This window comes from Arctopsyche grandis, chromosome 2 (assembly GCF_051622035.1).
Source record: "Arctopsyche grandis isolate Sample6627 chromosome 2, ASM5162203v2, whole genome shotgun sequence".
Lineage (NCBI taxonomy): Eukaryota > Metazoa > Arthropoda > Insecta > Trichoptera > Hydropsychidae > Arctopsyche > Arctopsyche grandis.
In genome coordinates, this window is record NC_135356.1 from 31,620,695 (window position 1) to 31,642,730 (window position 22,036).

The 22,036-nt window shown below is 39.4% G+C and overlaps 1 protein-coding gene across 1 annotated transcript; it reads right to left on the bottom strand.

The window, feature by feature from the left end:
• Positions 1–60: 60 nt before the first annotated feature.
• LOC143922348 (uncharacterized) lies at positions 61–6,350 on the bottom strand. Its single transcript, XM_077445571.1, has 4 exons — positions 6,201–6,350; positions 5,251–5,432; positions 4,954–4,956; positions 61–124 (listed from the first exon to the last, which is right to left on the bottom strand). The coding sequence occupies exons 1-4, from the start codon at positions 6,348–6,350 to the stop codon at positions 61–63; spliced, it is 399 nt and encodes a 132-aa protein (XP_077301697.1).
• Between the last annotated feature and the right edge of the window lie 15,686 nt (positions 6,351–22,036).

Below are 22,036 nucleotides of genomic sequence, written 5' to 3' on the forward strand. Positions count from 1 at the left end.
AAAGTCGAGTTAATTCAGGGCACGGCAATACTATGTAGAGTACTCGCAAAGAGCAGCTAATCAAAGGAAGCGCTGGTCGACAAAGCCTCTAATTTTACTGGTTATCTCGTCGTTATTTACTAAGCTACAATATACAACATGTATATTAACACTGTGATATTTCAAATAGCTTTTTCATAAACCTTTAGTGATCTATATATATATATATATATATATATATATATATACATTAATATTATAAATTTAATTATTTTGTTTCTTTTTCTGTTATATTTTTGACCATTCTAGCGCATTGGGAATTCCTGTATTGTCTGTACATTAAATAAATAATAAATAAATAAAAACAAAATGTAGTGATCGCTAGATCAGTAACTAATTTATTAGAATATATCTATCTACATACATATGTACCAACCACTTAAGTGGTATTATTTTATAAAGACATACATTATTATGTTAAATTAATGTTTTTAACATCAACAAAAAATATATATACCTGAACTTTACAACGATCATTAAACAAAAATATACATATATCCATTATACATTTGTTTTTACTAATAATAATACATGTATTTACTAATCTAACAGCAGTAAGTGAGATGTATTATTTTAAGAAGACATAAATTTGGTTTATCCTTAATTTTTTTATCATTAACAAAAAATATATAGATATACCCAGTGGCGGCTCGTGGATAAGATATCTGGGGGTGCTGCGGTTGATTAAAAATAAAAAAAATGTTTATTTGGATTATATTTTACTATTAACATCAAAATGATCAGAATTAAACATTATATGTATTTTATTTCATTTAAAAATTGATTCTTCTGTCTTTTTTCCTTGAAAAAAGGTCTATCACCTTTTCGTTAAATTTTTCACTGTTCATAATCATTTTTTTTTCAATTGACAGCATAGACAAAGCCGTCAATCTTTCTTGAACTATTGTGTTTCTTATATACATATGTATGTCTTTATTCTATTTATTGATGAAAAACACCGTTCTTGGCTCAGATGTAGTTAAAGTTGTAAGCAGAATTTGAATAAGTTTTGTTATTTCCACACGAACTTTGGATAAATTGATTGCAAAAATAAGTTTTAAAAATATTAATAAATCATTAATACTATGCATTTCTTTCCTTGATTAAAACACTTCTAATTCAGTTTGAAGTTTTTCTTTATCTAGCATTGGATATGATTCAACGGTTAGTAGTAGATCTTCCATTGGCATTTTCTTACAGTACTTTTAAAAAATTTCTTTATTTAATAATATCACAGCTTTTCATTCATTAGAAAAAGCATATCTTGCTTTTATATCCTTAATAATAACATCGCACATATTTTTGAATTCTATAATATGTGCGATAATATATGCATATAATATATGCATCACATATTTTTGGTCTCAATTCGCTATAAGAATCTCGTATTTGTAGAATGACATTAGTAAAACTTTTTAAGTTTTCTTTAATTGAAAATGCATCGATATTACTAGATTGCATCTGGTTATAAATAATTTCTACATGCGGCATTAACTTGTGAAAAAGTTCTGAATAAAATAAAAAAATGTATTCAGTAAATTGGAAGAATCTGTTATTGTTTCATCAGTATTTTCGGAAGAATATTTAACCCTTTGACTGCTACAACAACGATAAATCGTTGTTTTGAAATCGGCGAAGATTGCTACGACGATCGTTGTTGTCGTCATTTATTGTCGTATTTCAATACTTTCTTTGAGCCACCAGCGCATCAGTGGCACGAAACATTTTTTTTGTATACGTATTTATATTTATTTTACAATCGAGCTTTATAAACATTTATCAATTTTTTAAATAAAAGCTCTTCAATTTCGGGTTCCTCATCAAAGTAAATTTCGGGTTCGTTGTCAATGTCATATAAGGAGTTATTACTTGGGAATTGATTATTGTCGATAAATTCATTTTCAGAATCAGTAGAGCTGCTGATTTGTCGAGTTCCTCAGCGAGGAGCTATTATTTCGCTTTCATCACTTTCACTGTCCGATATCATTTTGCAGAGTTAAAATAAATGGCAAAAAACAATAGAAATCCGCTTTCAATTATATAGGTCACGAGACGTCACGAATTCATGCAATCAATCGAATGCAACTGAAATGCATACAAAATGTTTATGATACATGTTGAAAAATTATTTGATTATTAGAAACTTCACATCCTTGTGTGTCTCGCTCACACGTACACAATTAAAACCAAGAAAGAAAGAGAGAAAGACCGCTACCTGTTTCGAATATATCGCATGTTGTTAGGATACATCGATGTCTAAAAATAGATTATTGAAAAAAATAAAGCGTCGGAAAATAATCGTCAAAACTTATTTAGTGTATATATGTAGGTATCTCTTTCGCACGCACGCATGTAAAAGCAAGAAAGAAAGAGAGAGCACGAGTCCACAACTGCTTCTAAAAATGTATATAAAGTATTATAAAAATTACGAGCGTTCGGCGAAGTAAGTATGTAAAAAAAAATATTATATATTTTTTTTTTCAAAATAATTACAAATGTTAACATTTTTCGCTTGGACATTGAAAAACCTCGTAGCAGCCAAAGGGTTAAGTTCTTGAAAACATTGGCTCAGCTTCTCTTGATTTTGATACCATCTTAAATACTTAAAGTGACGTGTGGAAGGAAGTGTAGAAACGTAGAAAGTGTAAGAGGTGTAGAAGGAAAGGCAAAAGGTTCAGAAGAAATGACGAAAAGTGAGGAGCGTGTCGAGCGCGCGGCGCAACAAGAAATGTGTATACTGTTGGGAGTGCAGTACGGACCAAGCTTCTAGCTGCCCCCGCGCCCCTCCTTCGCCCACTCGGCATATTCTATCGAAAACCGTACTGCACAAAATCATAAACGATGCCTCACTGTCTGATATTATTACCACGATGTATGATCATTATTGGGTGTATCGGTGTGCGGGCGAGCTTAATACACGCTTAAATAATATTGATATTTTCATATAATATACATACATTTATGTATATAATAATATTAAATTTTTCTCAAATTCTTTGGGGGTGCTGCAGTACCGCAGTGCGTATGGACGAGCCGCCACTGGATATACCTGATCTTTACAATGATCCCTAAATAAGAATATAAATATATCTATTATACATTGTATGGATGTACTAATCTAACAGCAGTAAGTGAGATGTATTATTTTATGGAGACATAAATTTTGTGTATACTTATACATATTTAGTTAATTTTTTTACCATTCACACAAAATATATATACATATACCTAAACTTTACAGTAATATGTTACAATGATAAACTTTACTAAATAATATATGCATATATACTATACATATCTATTTATTTATTTATTTATTTATTTATTTTAATATACAAGTATACCACAGAGTCTTTACAGGTCACCCCAATATGACACTGTGGCCAGACAATACATAAAAGATCAAATACATAAGAAAAAATAAAACAACAATAATAGAAAAACAAATAAAATAAAACATTTAAAAAATTGTACATAAAAATTAAAAATTGAAAAATTGAGAATTAATAAATTGAAAAATCAAAAATGAAAATAATACACAAAAAAAAAACACATATATAAATAGTTTAAATTGAATTAAAAGTAAAAAACAGTAAAAATACGGATAGATTATCCGGTGAAATATTGAAAATATCAATGTGATTGCTGACCAAATTCAAGCAGCGTAAGACTCGAGCGATTGGTGAAAAAGCAAGAACATTAGTTCTTGCTTTAATAGTTTGGAACAATGGACGCAATCGATAATCAATGAGGCGAGATGGAACCCAAAATTTCATTTCTTCCAATATAGTTGGGTTGTAAATATCACCTCTTAATAATTTGAAGAAATGACACACAAGATGCATATCCCGCCGATGAGATAGGGAAGTATAGCCAACAGAACCTTGCACAAAAGCACTAGGAAACAGTTGAGGGTAGTATCCAAACTCCCTCATATATAGATAGCGGAGGAACTTCCTTTGAACTCTTTCAATTTTTAGAGAGTGAGTTAATTCACTGGGACTCCATATAATGGCATCAGATTCCAAAATGCTTCGGACCAATGCGTTATAAAGAAGACGCAAAACTCTTAAATTATTGAAATTGTGAGCATTACGTAAAACGAAACCCAGCATCTTTGAAGCTTTATTGCACATATTGGAAATATGGATACCAAACTTCCATCTGCTCTCAAACGTAACGCCAAGGTCTTTTTTGGATAATGTTCTACACAGTGGAGTTCCACCAAGATTATACTGATATAAGGTGGGGTTAGAAGACCGAGAAAAAGACATAATATTGCATTTACTAACGCTAAGAGGTAAATGATTATTAGTCGCCCAGCACCATAAAGAGTTCAAATTACTCTGAAGGACCTCACAGTCAGAAACACTATCAATTTTCATGAATAACTTGAGGTCATCAGCATATAGTAAAAAATTTGAATCTGAAAGTACCGAGCCAATATCATTCACATATATTAGAAACAGTAAAGGTCCCAAATTAGAGCCTTGGGGCACGCCAGAAGATGTGAGGTATACATCAGAGAAATGGCCATCAAAACAAACAAACTGACGACGATTACTTAAATAAGAAGTAAAAAAATCAGTAAGATTATCCGATAGACCAAAATTGGCCAATTTCTTAATAAGTATTGAATGATCAACCTTATCAAAAGCTTTAGCAAAATCGGTATAGATCACATCAACTTGATGCCCTGCATCTAGCGATTTAGTAATGAAGTTTGTGAAAGACAAAAGATTAGTAGTCGTAGAGCGTGCTGAACGAAAACCATGCTGTTGGTCTATGATAAACCGACTGCAATGGTTATAAAGTAATCTCTGCAAAATTATTTCGAATAATTTGGCTGGAGCCGAAACAATGGCTATTAATCTAACAACAGTAAGAGAGATGTATTATTTTATGAAGACATACATTCTAAAACATAAAACAAGAAAAAAAAAAATAAACAAGATAATGTTATACTACATACATATGTAATCAGTAGCCATTAGGCGATGTAGTATATATGATATGAATAGTATGTAGGAATTGAAAAATAAACTCGAACCTACATTAAAATTAGAAAGAAAAAGTAGGTATATGCAAAAAATTATCAGTAATTATAAGTAGCTTCTGAAAGAAAAAAATCATTGTTTGTAATTACATATTTAAGTCCTCGCATTATGTACATACATTTTAACGTATTCTACATATCTATGTATATCTTACTTGCTATGGGCATCATCGCCAGTCGCTCCACAAATGGGACAGACATATCTCCTCAGTATTGGACATGTTAACTTGCCCGTAGGTGAACTCAGATCGTGTGTATTATAGATGACATTAGCCTCGCCGTTGCTGTAGCAGTAGCCGCAGTACATCAGCGCTTTCAAAGGTTTGCTTTGCTGGGCCTGATGTTTATAAAAATCGGATTACAAATGCTCCGATTACAGATTCAACAGTGGATAACTATTCAGACTAAATGTATTTTATAACATTATTAACTAGGTAAACGGTCAACTTAAAAGTCGCTTTCAAGGAATGCAGTTATTGAAAAACTATTTCAATTTTCTTGAACCTCGGAATATTATGAATTCATCATAATTAAAATATTTCAGAAAATTGTTTAATATTAAGGAAAAAATATCCAGAAGTTTTCTCAGATCAATTTAATGAATAGTTCATTCAAGTAATTTCATTATTGAAAAACGATTTCACTGAAAACTTGACCATAAAACAATTTTCATAATTACTTATTACAAAATACAGTTGTTTGGAAAGTGAATTTTGGCGAGTATTGAAAGATCTTTCAGTAAATTAAAAATGATTAAAAACAACGGACAATCGAGACAAAATAGTCTTGCATTGTTGGCCATTGAACATAAATAAGCGGCAAAATTAGAAGTTAAAAATTTAATTAGTGATTATGAAAGCAAGAAAGAAAGATTTAAATTGGTGAGATTATTTCTAAAATATTTTAATATTTTCTCTATTATATGAATATTTATTATGTAAAATATATACATAAACTGATTTTATTTCGAATTAAAAAAAATATATCAAGGGGCCCTTGCGTAATATTTGCATCAGGGCCCAAAATTTCTACCTACACCACTGGTCGCCTCTATATGTATGCAGTTTTAATAATGAATATTTGTCTACACGATTAATTTCGGGACCCCAAAAGTGGGGTCCATTTTAGTTAAAATTGGTAAGTCTCCGCTCTGGTAAGTAAAAATGTGATTCTTGCTCAGGTTACTCTCGAATTGTAAAGCTTTCGCCCCATTGCACAAGGGTGTGTTGGTGCGTTTGAAGCCACCCTTCGCCATGTTGTTTGAACCATTTTTGTGAGCTCTCTTTATCTCCTTTTTCATCCCCGTGATCAATCTAGTATGCGCGTATATTGTACTAAAATACAATGTATTTGTATTATGTATGTAATTAATATAATAATTTATAAGAACATAATAAGGATATTTAATGTACTCATTGAGACTTTTGTGGATACGACAAGTGTGGAAATGGAGCTATGTAGAATGTTTGAACACGAAACATGATTAGGCTGTGAAAGGAAATGGCCGACATTTAGTTGCACGAGGTTCGGACCAAAAGCGACCGCTGTCAGTCTGCGGCCGGCCGTCGGACGAGATCGACGTGTTCTTCCGTGTTCTTCCGTGTCTTGCGAACGAGATCCAACCCACGTCTTCTGTGACTGCAAACTTTACGCCTACTTCAGATCATTACTGGTGCGTATTTTAATATTCTCTTGGTATTTAAAAATCAAAGGACAGTATTTAATTATAATAGTACTAGCTGTATTACCCGGCTTCGCTCAGTATTTATAATATAAACCGCTTAAACATGACTAAGCTAATAGTAAACATTTAATTAAAAAAAAAAAATTTAAAGAAAATTTGAAAAATTTAAAAAATAAATAAAAAAAAAAATCAAAAAAATAAAAAAAATTCAAAAAAAATCAAATTTTATTTTTTGCCTTTTAGGGCTTCGCCCTCGGCGCCCCCCTGAGCCTTTGTCTTCTAGGACTTCGCCCCTCCACGCCCCCATGAGCAATTGCCGTTTAGGGCTTCGCCCCCCTTAGCTGATGCCTCCGCGCCCCCATGATTAAATGCCGTGTAGGGCTTCGCCCCCATGATCAGTTGCCTTTTAGGGCTTCGCCCCTCCGCGCCCCCATGATTAAATGCCCTCTAGGGCTTCGCCCCCCTTAGTTAATGCCTTTTAGGGCTTCGCCCCACCGCGCCCCGATGATTAAATGCCGTCTAGGGCTTCGCCCCCATGATTAATTGCCATCTAGGGCTACGCCCCCCTTAGTTAATGCCTTTTAGGGCTTCGCCCCTCCGCGCTCCAATGATAAATTGTCGTCTAAGGCTTCGCCCCCCTTAGTTAATGTCGTCTAGGGCTTCGCCCCCATGATCAGTTGCCATTTAGGGCTTCGCCCCATAAGGCTGCGCCCCCTTCGGGGCCCCATGGGGCTGCACCCCATAAGGTTGCCCCCCATAAGGCTGCGCCCGATAAGGCTGCGCCCCATAAAGCTGCGCCCCCCTGCGCCCCCTTCGGGGCCCCATGCGGCTGAGCTTCATAAGGCGGCGCCCCATGAGGCTGCGCCCCTAAGGCTGCGCCCCATAAGGCTGCGCCCCATAAGGCTGCGCCCCATAAGGCTGCGCCCCATAAGGCTGCGCCCCAAAAGACTGCGCCCCATAAGGCTGCGCCCCAAAAGACTGCGCCCCATAAGGCTGCGCTCGATAAGGCTGCGCCCCATAAAGCTGCGCCCCCTTTGGGGCCCCATGGGGGTGCGCCACCTTCGGGGCCCCATAAGGCTGCGGCCCCTTCGGGGCCCCACGGGGCTGCGCTCCATGACACTACTCGCCTTGCGCACCCGCGGGAGTGAATCCATTGAATCGAAAAAAACAAATCGGCGCCTATAGATCGAAAAAAAAAAATCGAATCACGTGTTCGATGACGTCACCGATCTACGGACGACGAAGGATACTTACATACATATATACAAAGTCTCTTTCCAAATTATATATTAGACTAGCTGTATTACCCGGCTTCGCTCAGTGTTTATAATATAAACCGCTTAAACATGACTAAGCTAATTTAATTAAAAAAAAAAAAAAATTTAAAAATATAAAAAAAAAAATAAAAAAAAAAATAAAAAAAAAAAAAATAAAAAAAAAAATAAAAAAAAAATAAAAAAAAATAAAAAAAAAAAAAAAAAATCAAAAAATATTTTTTAAAAAAATAAAAAAAAATCAAATTTTTTTTTTTTGCCTTCTAGGGCTTTGGCCTCGGCACCCCCCTGAGCCTTTGCCTTCTAGGGCTTCGCCCCTCCACGCCCCATGAGCAATTGCCGTTTAGGGCTTCGCCCCCATGATCAGTTGCCTTTTAGGGCTTCGCCCCTCCGCGCCCCCATGATTCAAAGCCGTTTAGGGCTTCGCCCCCCTTAGTTAATGCCTTTTAGGGCTTCGCCCCTCCGCGCCCCCACGATTAAATGCCGTCTAAGGCTTCGCCCCCATGATCAGTTGCCTTTTAGGGCTTCGCCCCTCCGCGCCCCCATGATTAATTGCCGTCTAGGGCTTCGCCCCCCTTAGTTAATGCCTATTAGGGCTTGCGCCCCATGAGGCTGGGCCCCCCGGGGCCCCACGGGGCTGCGCCCCTTGTGGCGCCCCCTTTTGAGCCCCATGAGGCTGGGCCCCCCCGGGGCCCCACGGGGCTGCGTCCCTTGTGGCGCCCCCTTTTGAGCCCCATGGGGCTGCGCCCCATGAGGCTGGGCCCCACGGGGCTGCGCCCCTTGTGGCGCCCCCTTTTGAGCCCCATGAGGCTGGGCCCCCCCGGGGCCCCACGGGGCTGCGCCCCTCGTGGCGCCCCCTTTTGAGCCCCATGGGGCTGCGCCCCATGAGGCTGGGCCCCACGGGGCTGCGCCCCTTGTGGCGCCCCCTTTTGAGCCCCATGGGGCTGCGCCCCATGAGGCTGGGGCCCCACGGGGCTGCGCCCCTTGTGGCGCCCCTGGCGGGGCCCCATGAAGCTACTCGCCTTGCGCCCCCGCGGGGGTGAATCCATTGAAACGAAAAAAACAAATCTGCGCCCATGGATCGAAAAAAAAAAAAAATCGAATCGCGTGTTCGATGACGTCACCGATCTACGGACGACGAAGACGACGACGAAGACGACGACGACGACGACCAAGGATACATACAAAGTCTCTTTCCAAATTATAGATTAGACTAGCTGTATTACCCGGCTTCGCTCAGTGTTTATAATATAAACCGCTTAAACATGACTAAGCTAATTTAATTAAAAAAAAAAAAAAAAAAAAAAATTTAAAAAAAAAAAAAAAAAAAATAAAAAAAAAAATAAAAAAAAAAATAAAAAAAAAATCAAAAAAAAAATTTAAAAAAATCAAAAAAAAAAAATCAATTTTTTTTTTTGCCTTCTAGGGCTTCGCCCTCGGCACCCCCCTGAGCCTTTGCCTTCTAGGGCTTCGCCCCTCCACGCCCCATGAGCAATTGCCGTTTAGGGCTTCGCCCCCATGATCAGTTGCCTTTTAGGGCTTCGCCCCTCCGCGCCCCCATGATTCAAAGCCGTCTAGGGCTTCGCCCCCCTTAGTTAATGCCTTTTAGGGCTTCGCCCCCCGCGCCCCCAAGATTAATTGCCGTTTCGGGCTTCGCCCCCCTTAGTTAATGCCTTTTAGGGCTTCGCCCCTCCGCACCCCCATGATTAAATGCCGTCTAGGGCTTCGCCCCCCCTAGTTAATGCCTTTTAGGGCTTCGCCCCCCGCGCCCCCAAGATTAATTGCCGTTTAGGGCTTCGCCCCCCTTAGTTAATGCCTTTTAGGGCTTCGCCCCTCCGCGCCCCCATGATTAAATGCCGTCTAAGGCTTCGCCCCCATGATCAGTTGCCTTTTAGGGCTTCGCCCCTCCTCGCCCCCATGATTAATTGCCGTCTAGGGCTTCGCCCCCCTTAGTTAATGCCTATTAGGGCTTGCGCCCCATGAGGCTGGGCCCCCCGGGCCCCCTTCGGGGCCCCACGGGGCTGCGCCCCTTGTGGCGCCCCCTTTTGAGCCCCATGGGGCTGCGCCCCATGAGACTGGGCCCCATGAGACTGGGCCCCCCGGGCCCCCATTCGGGGCCCCACGGGGCTGCGCCCCTTGTGGCGCCCCCTTTTGAGCCCCATGTGGCGCCCCCTTTTGAGCCCCATGGGGCTGCGCCCCATGAGGCTGGGCCCCCCCGGGGCCCCACGGGGCTGCGCCCCTTGTGGCGCCCCCTTTTGAGCCCCATGGGGCTGCGCCCCATGAGGCTGGGCCCCCCGGGCCCCCTTCGGGGCCCCACGGGGCCCCACGGGGCTGCGTCCCTTGTGGCGCCCCCTTTTGAGCCCCATGGGGCTGCGCCCCATGAGGCTGGGCCCCCCGGGCCCCCTTCGGGGCCCCACGGGGCTGCGCCCCTTGTGGCGCCCCCTTTTGAGCCCCATGGGGCTGCGCCCCATGAGGCTGAGCCCCCCCGGGGCCCCACGGGGCTGCGCCCCTCGTGGCGCCCCCTTTTGAGCCCCATGGGGCTGCGCCCCATGAGGCTGGGCCCCCCGGGCCCCCTTCGGGGCCCCACGGGGCCCCACGGGGCTGCGCCCCATGAGGCTGGGCCCCCCCGGGGCCCCACGGGGCTGCGCCCCTTGTGGCGCCCCCTTTTGAGCCCCATGGGGCTGCGCCCCATGAGGCTGGGCCCCCCGGGCCCCCTTCGGGGCCCCACGGGGCCCCACGGGGCTGCGTCCCTTGTGGCGCCCCCTTTTGAGCCCCATGGGGCTGCGCCCCATGAGGCTGGGCCCCCCGGGCCCCCTTCGGGGCCCCACGGGGCTGCGCCCCTTGTGGCGCCCCCTTTTGAGCCCCATGGGGCTGCGCCCCATGAGGCTGAGCCCCCCCGGGGCCCCACGGGGCTGCGCCCCTCGTGGCGCCCCCTTTTGAGCCCCATGGGGCTGCGCCCCATGAGGCTGGGCCCCCCGGGCCCCCTTCGGGGCCCCACGGGGCCCCACGGGGCTGCGCCCCTTGTGGCGCCCCCTTTTGAGCCCCATGGGGCTGCGCCCCATGAGGCTGGGGCCCCACGGGGCTGCGCCCCTTGTGGCGCCCCTGGCGGGGCCCCATGAAGCTACTCGCCTTGCGCCCCCGCGGGGGTGAATCCATTGAATCGAAAAAAACAAATCGGCGCCCATGGATCGAAAAAAAAAAAATCGAATCACGTGTTCGATGACGTCACCGATCTACGGACGACGACGACGAAGACGACGATGACGAAGACGACGACGACGAAGACGACGACGACGACGACCAAGGATATTTACATACAAAGTCTCTTTCCAAATTATAGATTAGACTAGCTGTATTACCCGGCTTCGCTCAGTGTTTATAATATAAACCGCTTAAACATGACTAAGCTAATTTAATTAAAAAAAAAAAAAAAATTTAAAAATTTAAAAAAAAAATCAAAAAAAAAATAAAAAAAAAATCAAAAAAAAATTTAAAAAAATCAAAAAAAAAAATCAAATTTTTTTTTTTGCCTTCTAGGGCTTCGCCCTCGGCACCCCCCTGAGCCTTTGCCTTCTAGGGCTTCGCCCCTCCACGCCCCATGAGCAATTGCCGTTTAGGGCTTCGCCCCCATGATCAGTTGCCTTTTAGGGCTTCGCCCCTCCGCGCCCCCATGATTCAAAGCCGTCTAGGGCTTCGCCCCCCTTAGTTAATGCCTTTTAGGGCTTCGCCCCTCCGCACCCCCATGATTAAATGCCGTCTAGGGCTTCGCCCCCCCTAGTTAATGCCTTTTAGGGCTTCGCCCCCCGCGCCCCCAAGATTAATTGCCGTTTAGGGCTTCGCCCCCCTTAGTTAATGCCTTTTAGGGCTTCGCCCCTCCGCGCCCCCACGATTAAATGCCGTCTAAGGCTTCGCCCCCATGATCAGTTGCCTTTTAGGGCTTCGCCCCTCCGCGCCCCCATGATTAATTGCCGTCTAGGGCTTCGCCCCCCTTAGTTAATGCCTATTAGGGCTTGCGCCCCATGAGGCTGGGCCCCCCGGGCCCCCTTCGGGGCCCCACGGGGCTGCGCCCCTTGTGGCGCCCCCTTTTGAGCCCCATGGGGCTGCGCCCCATGAGGCTGGGCCCCCCGGGCCCCCATTCGGGGCCCCACGGGGCTGCGCCCCTTGTGGCGCACCCTTTTGAGCCCCATGGGGCTGCGCCCCATGAGGCTGGGCCCCACGGGGCTGCGCCCCATGTGGCGCCCCCTTTTGAGCCCCATGGGGCTGCGCCCCATGAGGCTGGGCCCCCCCGGGGCCCCACGGGGCTGCGCCCCTTGTGGCGCCCCCTTTTGAGCCCCATGGGCCCCCCGGGCCCCCTTCGGGGCCCCACGGGGCCCCACGTGGCTGCGCCCCTTGTGGCGCCCCCTTTTGAGCCCCATGGGGCTGCGCCCCATGAGGCTGGGCCCCCCGGGCCCCCCGGGCCCCCTTCGGGGCCCCACGGGGCTGCGCCCCTTGTGGCGCCCCTGGCGGGGCCCCATGAAGCTACTCGCCTTGCGCCCCCGCGGGGGTGAATCCATTGAAACGAATAAAACAAATCGGCACCCATGGATCGAAAAAAAAAAAATCGAATCACGTGTTCGATGACGTCACCGATCTACGGACGACGACGACGACGACGACGATGACCAAGGATACATACAAAGTCTCTTTCCAAATTATAGATTAGATTTATAATAAGTATATTATACAGTAAGTACCCAAGTGGTCAGTAGGGATTTTTCAAACAAATTTTAGTATGCAAGGCTGATGTAGGTACATATTATTACCATATGTATATCGACTTCGATTTTGATTTCGATTACTTTTCCAGTTCCACTTCCGGATTCTTTTTTCAGTTCGGGTTCCCGATTTTTACTTCAGTTTCGAATCCCGATTCATTCTTTAGTTCCGGTTCCCGAATCCCGATTTCTGTTTTAGTTCCGGATCCACATTCCTTTTTTATTTCCAGTTTCCGACTCCTTTTTCAGTTACAATTCCGATTCCCAATTCCTGTTTCAGTTCCGATTCCCAATTTCTGTTTCAGTTACGATTCTAATTAATTATTACCACACGTATTGTAACTTTATTTTAAATCGTGTATCAATTTGTTTCTGACACCACCCTTTGAAATTTCAACGGCCACAACACTAGTATAAAATAATAAGTTTTTTTTGAAGTATGGCTAGTATTATTTTTTAGTTGTGCTGGGCACATAAGGGGTGAAATTAGAAAGAACCTGTTCAAACGAATTATATTAATATTTTTGTTTCTACATATTACCTTGTATGTATATTCAGTGGTGTCTTAAGGGTTTCCATGGGTTTCCGGAAACCCATTGTTAAAATTTATAATTATAACTTTATTATATTTTAATTATAATATTATAATTTTTTTCAAAAATTATACATACATATTTTCTATTGTAGAATTATACAATTGAAAATTGTTTAGGACGGTTAGATTTTGGGCAAGGTCGCAGTTAAAGCTTCGTGTCTGTAATTAATTTGTCTGTCATTGATCTGTCAAGTAATTAATATAAGTCATAAATTATATATTATCTATATATGTGAAAATAATTAATTCAATAATTAATTTAAAATATTAAAATTTTCGAGTATCTTATAGAAGTATGTATATTTGCATTTTTTATGTTTCAAAAGTTTCTTCTATGAATATATGGTACGATTTTGTTTTTGAAACTTATTTTACTTTAGTTTTGAGATTTTAAAATTAGAAATCCAAATCGAAATCGCATTCGTCGATAAATTCCGTCGGTAGTTGTCCCACGAATTATCAGGCACTACATATGTTCCAGAGAAAACGAATCAAAATCCTTATTTTTATCTCATTTAGTAATACATCTAAATTTTTAACGATTATTTTGGGAAAAAAAACCACAGTGGAAAATATTAGAAAAATTATATGATGTCTCAATGGTTTTCAATTCATCAAAATTGGTATGAAGGTGCAGCAATATACATAGACATACCCAGTGGCGGACTGGCCATACAAGCGAACATGCCCGATGGCATGTGGGCCCAACTATCTGTTAGAAAATATGGGCCCTCAGTAAAATTAAATAACTTTTTATATTTCACGTATGTAAAAATTTATAGGTCTTTGGGACCTAAAGTTTGGGTATTTCAACAAAATAAATTTCTTACGATATACACAAACAACTAATACCTGCTTTAACAGCCCAAGGATCGGTTAACTTTTTTTATTAGGCTCGAAATGTAAGTTGCGTGGGCCCTTTTGTCGGGCCCATTTCCAACCTCAATATTATGTATATTCCAATACCTATGTAACAACTACCTACGGAAATAAAAATGGGTATAAACTAATTTTCGTGAATAATATAAACTGAATTGCTTAAAACAATTTCGATAGGAAGATTCATCATCAACCAGCGATTTAAATTTACTTCATACTTTCAAAATAACATTTGATTATGCTTCGACGATATATAATAGTAAGATAATTAATAATAATACACAATTTTAAACAGTTTCCGAATATAAAATCTATTCCTAATCTAGACACATCCATGTATATAGAAATATAGGATAGGGGCCCCCTCCCCAAAATCCCGATTTTCGATTAATATTAATTGAAAATATTATGCATTTTTTTCAGGGGCGTAATTTGGGGGGGCAAAGGGGGGCACTCGCCCCCCTAAATTAAGGAATCGTGTGAATTTAGAAAATATTATGAATTAATGATTAATGAGATACTATGGATCTATGAATGCTACGTTTATTTCTTATGTATGTTACTTTTGGGTAACTAATAAAATAATCGCTGCTATGTGTTTTGAAAAAAAAAGATTTTATTATTTCGAAACAAGTATATTTTGGTTTTTAAGTGGTATGCCTTGGGTAAAATTCTTTGAAATTGTTCATTCCATGGAGCGAATCGTTAGAAAGGTCCCCTTTACTTTATTTTGTCTCAAAAACAGATGTGTAACGTTTATTTTTCCGAAAGATCGTATATTTTTTGTTTTCAAGAAAGGTTTTAAATTAATATTTTACTGAATTGGTTCAATCACAAATGATTTTATTTCTCGAAATTTTATTTTATTTGCAGACGTCTATTCTCTCACAAAACAACGAATAAGATGAATTTAAACTTTATGAGTAACGAATTCGGTCCAAAAAAAGTTTTAGTTATTTCATAAAATTGCTTTTATTATATTTAATTAAGTATTAATTAGTTATTAATTATATAAAATTATATTTATTTTTTACCCTTGATTTTTAGCGTGATGGAAAGAAGAAAATTTTGTTATATGGGGGGGGGGGACAAATTTTTTTAACCCTGGTTGGGCCCCCTTTGACTCCTGGCATGCACTGATTTCAGTCCCAGTCCGCCACTGGACATACCTAGGGGTCGGACCGGAAGCGTGCCGTTCATTGTTAATTGTTCGCTGTGCTTTGTTCAATTTTATGAAGATTCAATTTTTTTGCTCTCTAGCTTTGTAAATAGACCCAAAACGTCCTGATTCCTGGAAAAAGCACGCTTCCGGTCCGTCCTTTAGACATACCTTCCACGAATAATGCATTGGAATCGTTTAGCTGAAATGAGGAAACCTTTCGGCAGGGGCTATCGCTCCCGAGTTTTTCAGAAATTACTTTACAGTCGACATGAAAATGGTCTCTAAATTGCGTGAGAACATTAAAAATATTTCAGATCTCAAAAACAATTCAACTAAGTGAGTGGACTGAAGGAGCAAATCAGGAGGACCGTTACAAGCATCGAAGATTGGCGGGAAAGCCATCACGAGGGAAGTTATAGACAACAATCACAATAGGAAACGGATTGCTTTGTAATAAAATAGATTTTATACTGAGCCAATATTATTTTATACTGTCCATTGTTATTTATACATATATTGCATTTAATAATATAGTACTGACCATTTTGAAAACTGATCTGTATACATATATACATACATACATATGTACTTACGCAGATTGATTAAGATACTGGCCATTTAATTTGTTGCCTTACATATGTTTATTGAATTGCACAAGATTTGTGCGACTTCCGAGTAGTTGAAATCAGCTTTGGCTTTGCGCTCAATTTCTACTTTCATTCCAGGTTTCGTTGTGTGAAGAAGATGAGCCGCAAATCCAATAAATGGGACTGTCCCATTCTCAACCAGGCTTCCTCAAAGTACCCGACAATCATGGCCTTCTTCAGGGATTTAATCGTTGACCTCCTTCCCGACCCTTCCGAGCCCAATGCCACCCCGGCTCCCAGACAATCCCCCACCCCCAGCCCCACCCTAATAACGCCAAAACGCAAGAGACCCCGCAAGAGTCTCCCCACCCCATACCCTACCTCCAACCTCAAGTCAGGAAAAAATCCAAAAAGGAGAATTCCAATTACGGTTGTGAGACTGGAAAAAGTGGAACCAGTGTGCAGCTCGTCAGTCGGGGCCGTCGAAACCTCGATTCATAATTTAGACATAATAAATAATGGAATGAAGCCAATTGTAGTCCTTCGCAGACTGGATTTATCCAGATACCGCACCCCCACCCCAACGTCCATGTGATGATATATGTACGTATGTGATGATTTTAAATCGGCCCAAACCTCTTAGTAATATATTTAATTACATTAGTTTAAGCCGGGATCATAATTTTGATTGAAACCACAATCATTGAAAACTCTTTGATTGAAATATTAATCATGAAATCCCACATATTTGTACATTTGTTGTTGAAATATTTTTTAAATTGTCTTTTTATTTTATTTATATTTTAGTACATTATTTTATTACTACAGTTTTATTAAATACATTTATTTTTTACAGCATAATACGATGCAGTATTTTCAAACGTGTCTAATGGTGCTTACGGACTAAACCAACGACGATTTTGGGCCAACGTTTTAACCAGCAGGATAAAACCAGTAGCGTACAAAATATCGAAAAAAAAATAAATTTAAAAATTGAAATAAAATATCAAAATTAATACTATTATTATTATATTAAAATTAAATTCAAATATCAAAATAAAATTATAATCAATATATTAAGTTTCGATTGATGTACCGACAACGCAACGGATTGCCGGCCATCGCTGGATCACCCATACTAATACATGATATATTCTCAGTGCATTACGTGGAAGTAAAAATAATAATTTTTTGATTTTTTTTCGATCTTAGTGCGTATCTTCGTAAGTCAAAACATCTTCGACAAACAAAAGTCGACGATTACCTGTATGTGATTGTTGATGATCTAATTTTAGGTCAATCTCGAAAATTTATTTAAATTGGGCATGTTCTGTTTTAACTTTCAATATTTTATTTTAATTTTAATATATTTATTATAATTTTGTCTACTATTACAAACAAAAGAAGACAGTTGGAACTGTGTATCCAAAAGGCTGCTCAAAAAAGCGTCTTAAAACTAGACTTGCACTCAAGACTAAATGAGACAAATCTATTCCTCCGAACATTGAGTAAACTATTCAATCCACCTGCGGCAGGTTCAAAATCTAATATTAATATTAAAGAATCAGTTTTGTTTTTTAGAAACCTGCCATTGTTTAATGTATTAACAGAGGCTCAATGTTTGGAAGGATATCAGCACTTTTTAGACAATTAACACGCCGAATATATCGCTATTATTGATGACAACAAAAATTAAATATGAAGAGTTTGGTTGTGCCGCTCTAAAATCTATTTGGTGTCCCGTTAATAGTGTGGATGCTGAATGGTATTTTAGTAAATACAATATAATTGTTACCGTTCGTTGCACGAATCTGAAAAAATAATCTGTAGAAATATGCTCCATTTTAAGTTTTAATCAATTTTAATTGGTATTATATTTTTATATTCATATTTTTTCTTTGTATTTTTATATTCATGTTTTTTTTATTGTAATTTTAATTTCAAAATATTTTTGAATTTTTCTAATATCTTTTAATGGTTGTGTTGTCTTTAAATTGTATATGTCCATAAATTTTGTTAAAATTCATCGAAATTTTTTATTATTTAAAATTAAACTCTTCATAAAAATAGATGCTAAATTGAACATTTTTAAGGCCCTAAACGCTAAAATGCAAAATGAAAATGCTAAAATTCACAAAAATAGATGCCCAAAATACCTACCGATAACCATCTATACATATTAAAATACTTAAAGAAAATTATTTACGAGTTAATAAGAATTAGTTTAGTTTATTGAACAAAAACGTGTAGTGATAAATTTAAAATATTCTCGATATTTTCAAGATTGTAATTAACGTTTTCTCGAGAAACAAGAATCTCGAATTTTCAAAATAAAATATTCTCGAAAAATGATAATCTCGAAATTTCACATTCAAATATTCTCGAGAAACGAGAATCAAAATTTCTCGAGATTTCTCGATCACAACCTCTAGGCGTGCTGTCAATTATGTTGAAATAAATGAATCCTTATTCATAATCATAAATTGAGATTTTGGTAAGGAAGCATAATGAGAAATTTATACTTACTCTACTGTGGATATTCTGCAATTTAATCATTTATTCTTCTACTTTTGGGTACATATTGTAAGAGATATAATTAAAAGAATCAGGATGAAAACAATACGATAGTGTTCTTTTTTTGTAAATTCAATTATATTTACATTTATAAAAGAAAAAATCATTTCTGAACAATTAACGGTGAAAATATAATGAAAAACATCAGACTACAAATAACACGACATTGTACTTTTTTTTTGACAAATTCAATTTTATTAACAAATATAAATGTAAAACATCAAGTAAAATTGGACACATAGGTACAAATGCGATCAAACTGACACCACATTTACAAAATATAAATTCAAAACCCATTACAAATAAAAGGTAAATTGCAAACGCTATTTTTACTTTAAATTAAATAGGTTACGCTCTTTTGCAAATTTTATTTTTATTTATTTAAATTAATCATGCACAATCGTCATCCAGATTGCTGCAAAGCAACTAGTGGACTACACAGATCAAGATATGTACAAAAATTATAAATAAAAACATGGTCATTATACATTTTTACAATTAACATATATGTAGATTGCCATCAAACCCATACCAAATAAATTTGCTTTATATTTTGAATAAAATCATACATGCTGTTTTTCAAATGGAATGAACTCTACCTCAAACATATAAATAAGAGATACACATACGTATATATTCATACATAAATACAACAAGAAAAATCATACACACCTATGTACGTGTAAATTTAATTAGTGGAAAATGTACATGTCGGTAAAGTTCCAGTTGCACACGAATACAACTTTTTACATACGTAGGTATATTTATTCACATCTATTACCCACAAAATCTACGTACAAATATAATATATTATATGTATATTATTATATAAAGAATTTGTTTGGTGAGTAGTTGGGAAATAAATATTGTGGTCAAGCGAAGGTTTTGGTACAACTGTTGTGTCACTATGACTCAGTATGACAAAAACTACATAAAAATATTACATATGTATATGATAATATAAGAGGCATGGCGACCGCAACTCCATCACTGGCTATGTTTAACTGATATTCTTTAATTTATTCAACATTAAATCTATGAATGTAGTGTAATTTAAAATTAAGTGAAAACTGTTTGGCAACAGTTCCATAACATTAAATAAATATTGTAACGAACGGATTTATGAGCGCTTGATGCAGAGGGCGTTATACGTCGTTATTCTTCCAAGAGTCGAGTTATGTAGAAACGTGGACTAGCCTTGGGATAGTTATATAGATATGTATATAGTCGGGGAGGTTCCTGACTGCAAGTCGTCTGCGTTGATAACAGCTTCCTCGGGCTCGGGAAGCTGGCTCTGCGGTCGTCTTCTCGTTGAAGCACCGCTGGTCGGGTCACAGCAGCGGGAGGGGGGAGGCAGGAGACAAACTCCGTACTGCCTCGTGTGGACACAAGATGGCGATCTCTGGGCGTCTCTGAAGACGCTCGGCGGAGATGCTGGAGGTAGGTCTTTCCCGGCTGACGGCTGGATGTAGAGAGAAGAGGCTCTGCGGTCCTCTGGTCGGTTCTCTCACGGCTGAGGTTTCTCCGGAAACGGCGTAAGGAATGCAGGGGACGTTGTGCTGGAACTCAGGGGAGGGAGTGATGCTACACTCGACCTCGCATCGGTTCTTCAGCACTGATGGTGATGGATCTCTGGGCCCCGTCTCCCCCTGGAGACGTGCACAGGAGAGATCTTTCTTCGGCGGCGGTTGGCGGGTAAGAGGACTATAAGGCTTTTCCCTGGGTGGCCACTCGAAATAAAGGGCGAGTGTTGCCCTATGGGACGATGGGAAAACGTCGCGTTACAATATGTTTGGTAACAGCTCCATAACATATAAAAAAAGGTTACGTAAACGGCTACGAGGAGCGAAAACCACCATAAAATACACTCAATGACTGGGTTATTGTAGTTGAAGCCGGATCATCTTTGCCAGGATGAATGAAAAATATGTTGTGTTTATATGTATACCTATGTATATTTTATTCACCAGAAACGCCATATTATTTATGGGTGAGAGAAAAGAACGCCCCACAAAATAGACAAACAAAGGAGACATACCTATTGTAAGGTCATTCCAAGAAATAAATTTTACCGACTAATCGCTAATAAAATACCTTTGGTATACATTCGCACAAATTACCCAATGGTCAACGGTGAGAATTTGAAATCAAATGAAGGAAAAGAAAGATTTCAGGATGCTCAACACGATGCGCAATGGAAATGGAAATATACATATGTATGTAATGTTTAATTCACAAATAATGCAAAAATTTGAAAATATCTGCATTTTTTGTAAGACCAGTACAATCGTAATTATGGAAACTATAATCAATGACAATATCAGTCTTATGTAGTGTACTCTTACATTGTTTCAATGGACATTATTATCGTAATTATGGAAACATGTTTTCTTTTATTAATTAATATCTTTTTTGATATTTTAATAAATTTAAATCGTAATTATGGAATCAAAAAGCGATATACTAGCCTACAATCTTGACTAACGAGGAAAACATCACGGCAGTCAAAGAAAACATCATGAACGAGCCCCCAAAATACTGGAGTCATGACCATTTTATCATAATAATATAATTTTAATAATAATAATATCATTTAATAAAAATATCATTTTATTAACATTTTTATTAAAATTGATTTTATATATTATAGATGTACAAAATAGATTTTAAAATCATTATACATACATATGTAGTAGATAAGTGACTTGTATTTAATGATATTAAAAACACTCACATGAAAGAGATATCAGGTTTTATTTGGCAGAAGGGGAACGAAAAGGGGCAAATCTCAGGACACGTCAACAATGACTTGCCACTCCTTCTTGAGCGGTGGAAGGAGATGGAAGAAGGGATTTAAATGCTACTCTTTACAATCTAGAGGCTAGCAAAAATAGCGACGTACTTTTAATACCCATGGGGCAAAACAGTCAGAAAGGAGAGCTTTCCGACAAGAACAAAGGCGAAACTGTGGACTGAAGCAGAACAATATTGCAAAGCGGAGCGTGACAACCGAACCAACTATAAATTCAACTATTTCATGAATAAAATTATGAATAATAATAATAATAATAACTCCCAAACAAAAAGGAAAACACTCCCAAGGAGCTGGGAGAAGAGATGGAAGCTGTGGCAAACAGTCACTCGACATCCAAAAATTCGAATAATGTGACTAGGCTATACGAGTGGTGCTGATTATAAGGACCCGATCACAGTTCCATTCGAGTTAGCAGAAATTAATAAAGAAAAATTAGCCACGTGCCGTACACGTTCGTGGATTAGAAACGATAGTAGCTAATAGTAAAGCAGCAACCGGCGAAGAGGTTCCTCAATGTGTCGTAATAACTATTTGACAACAATACTCATTGCAAATTCAGTACTGTGGCCTTTAAAATTTCCTGCTGCCGGTGAAGCAAATATTAAAATTGGTAAACC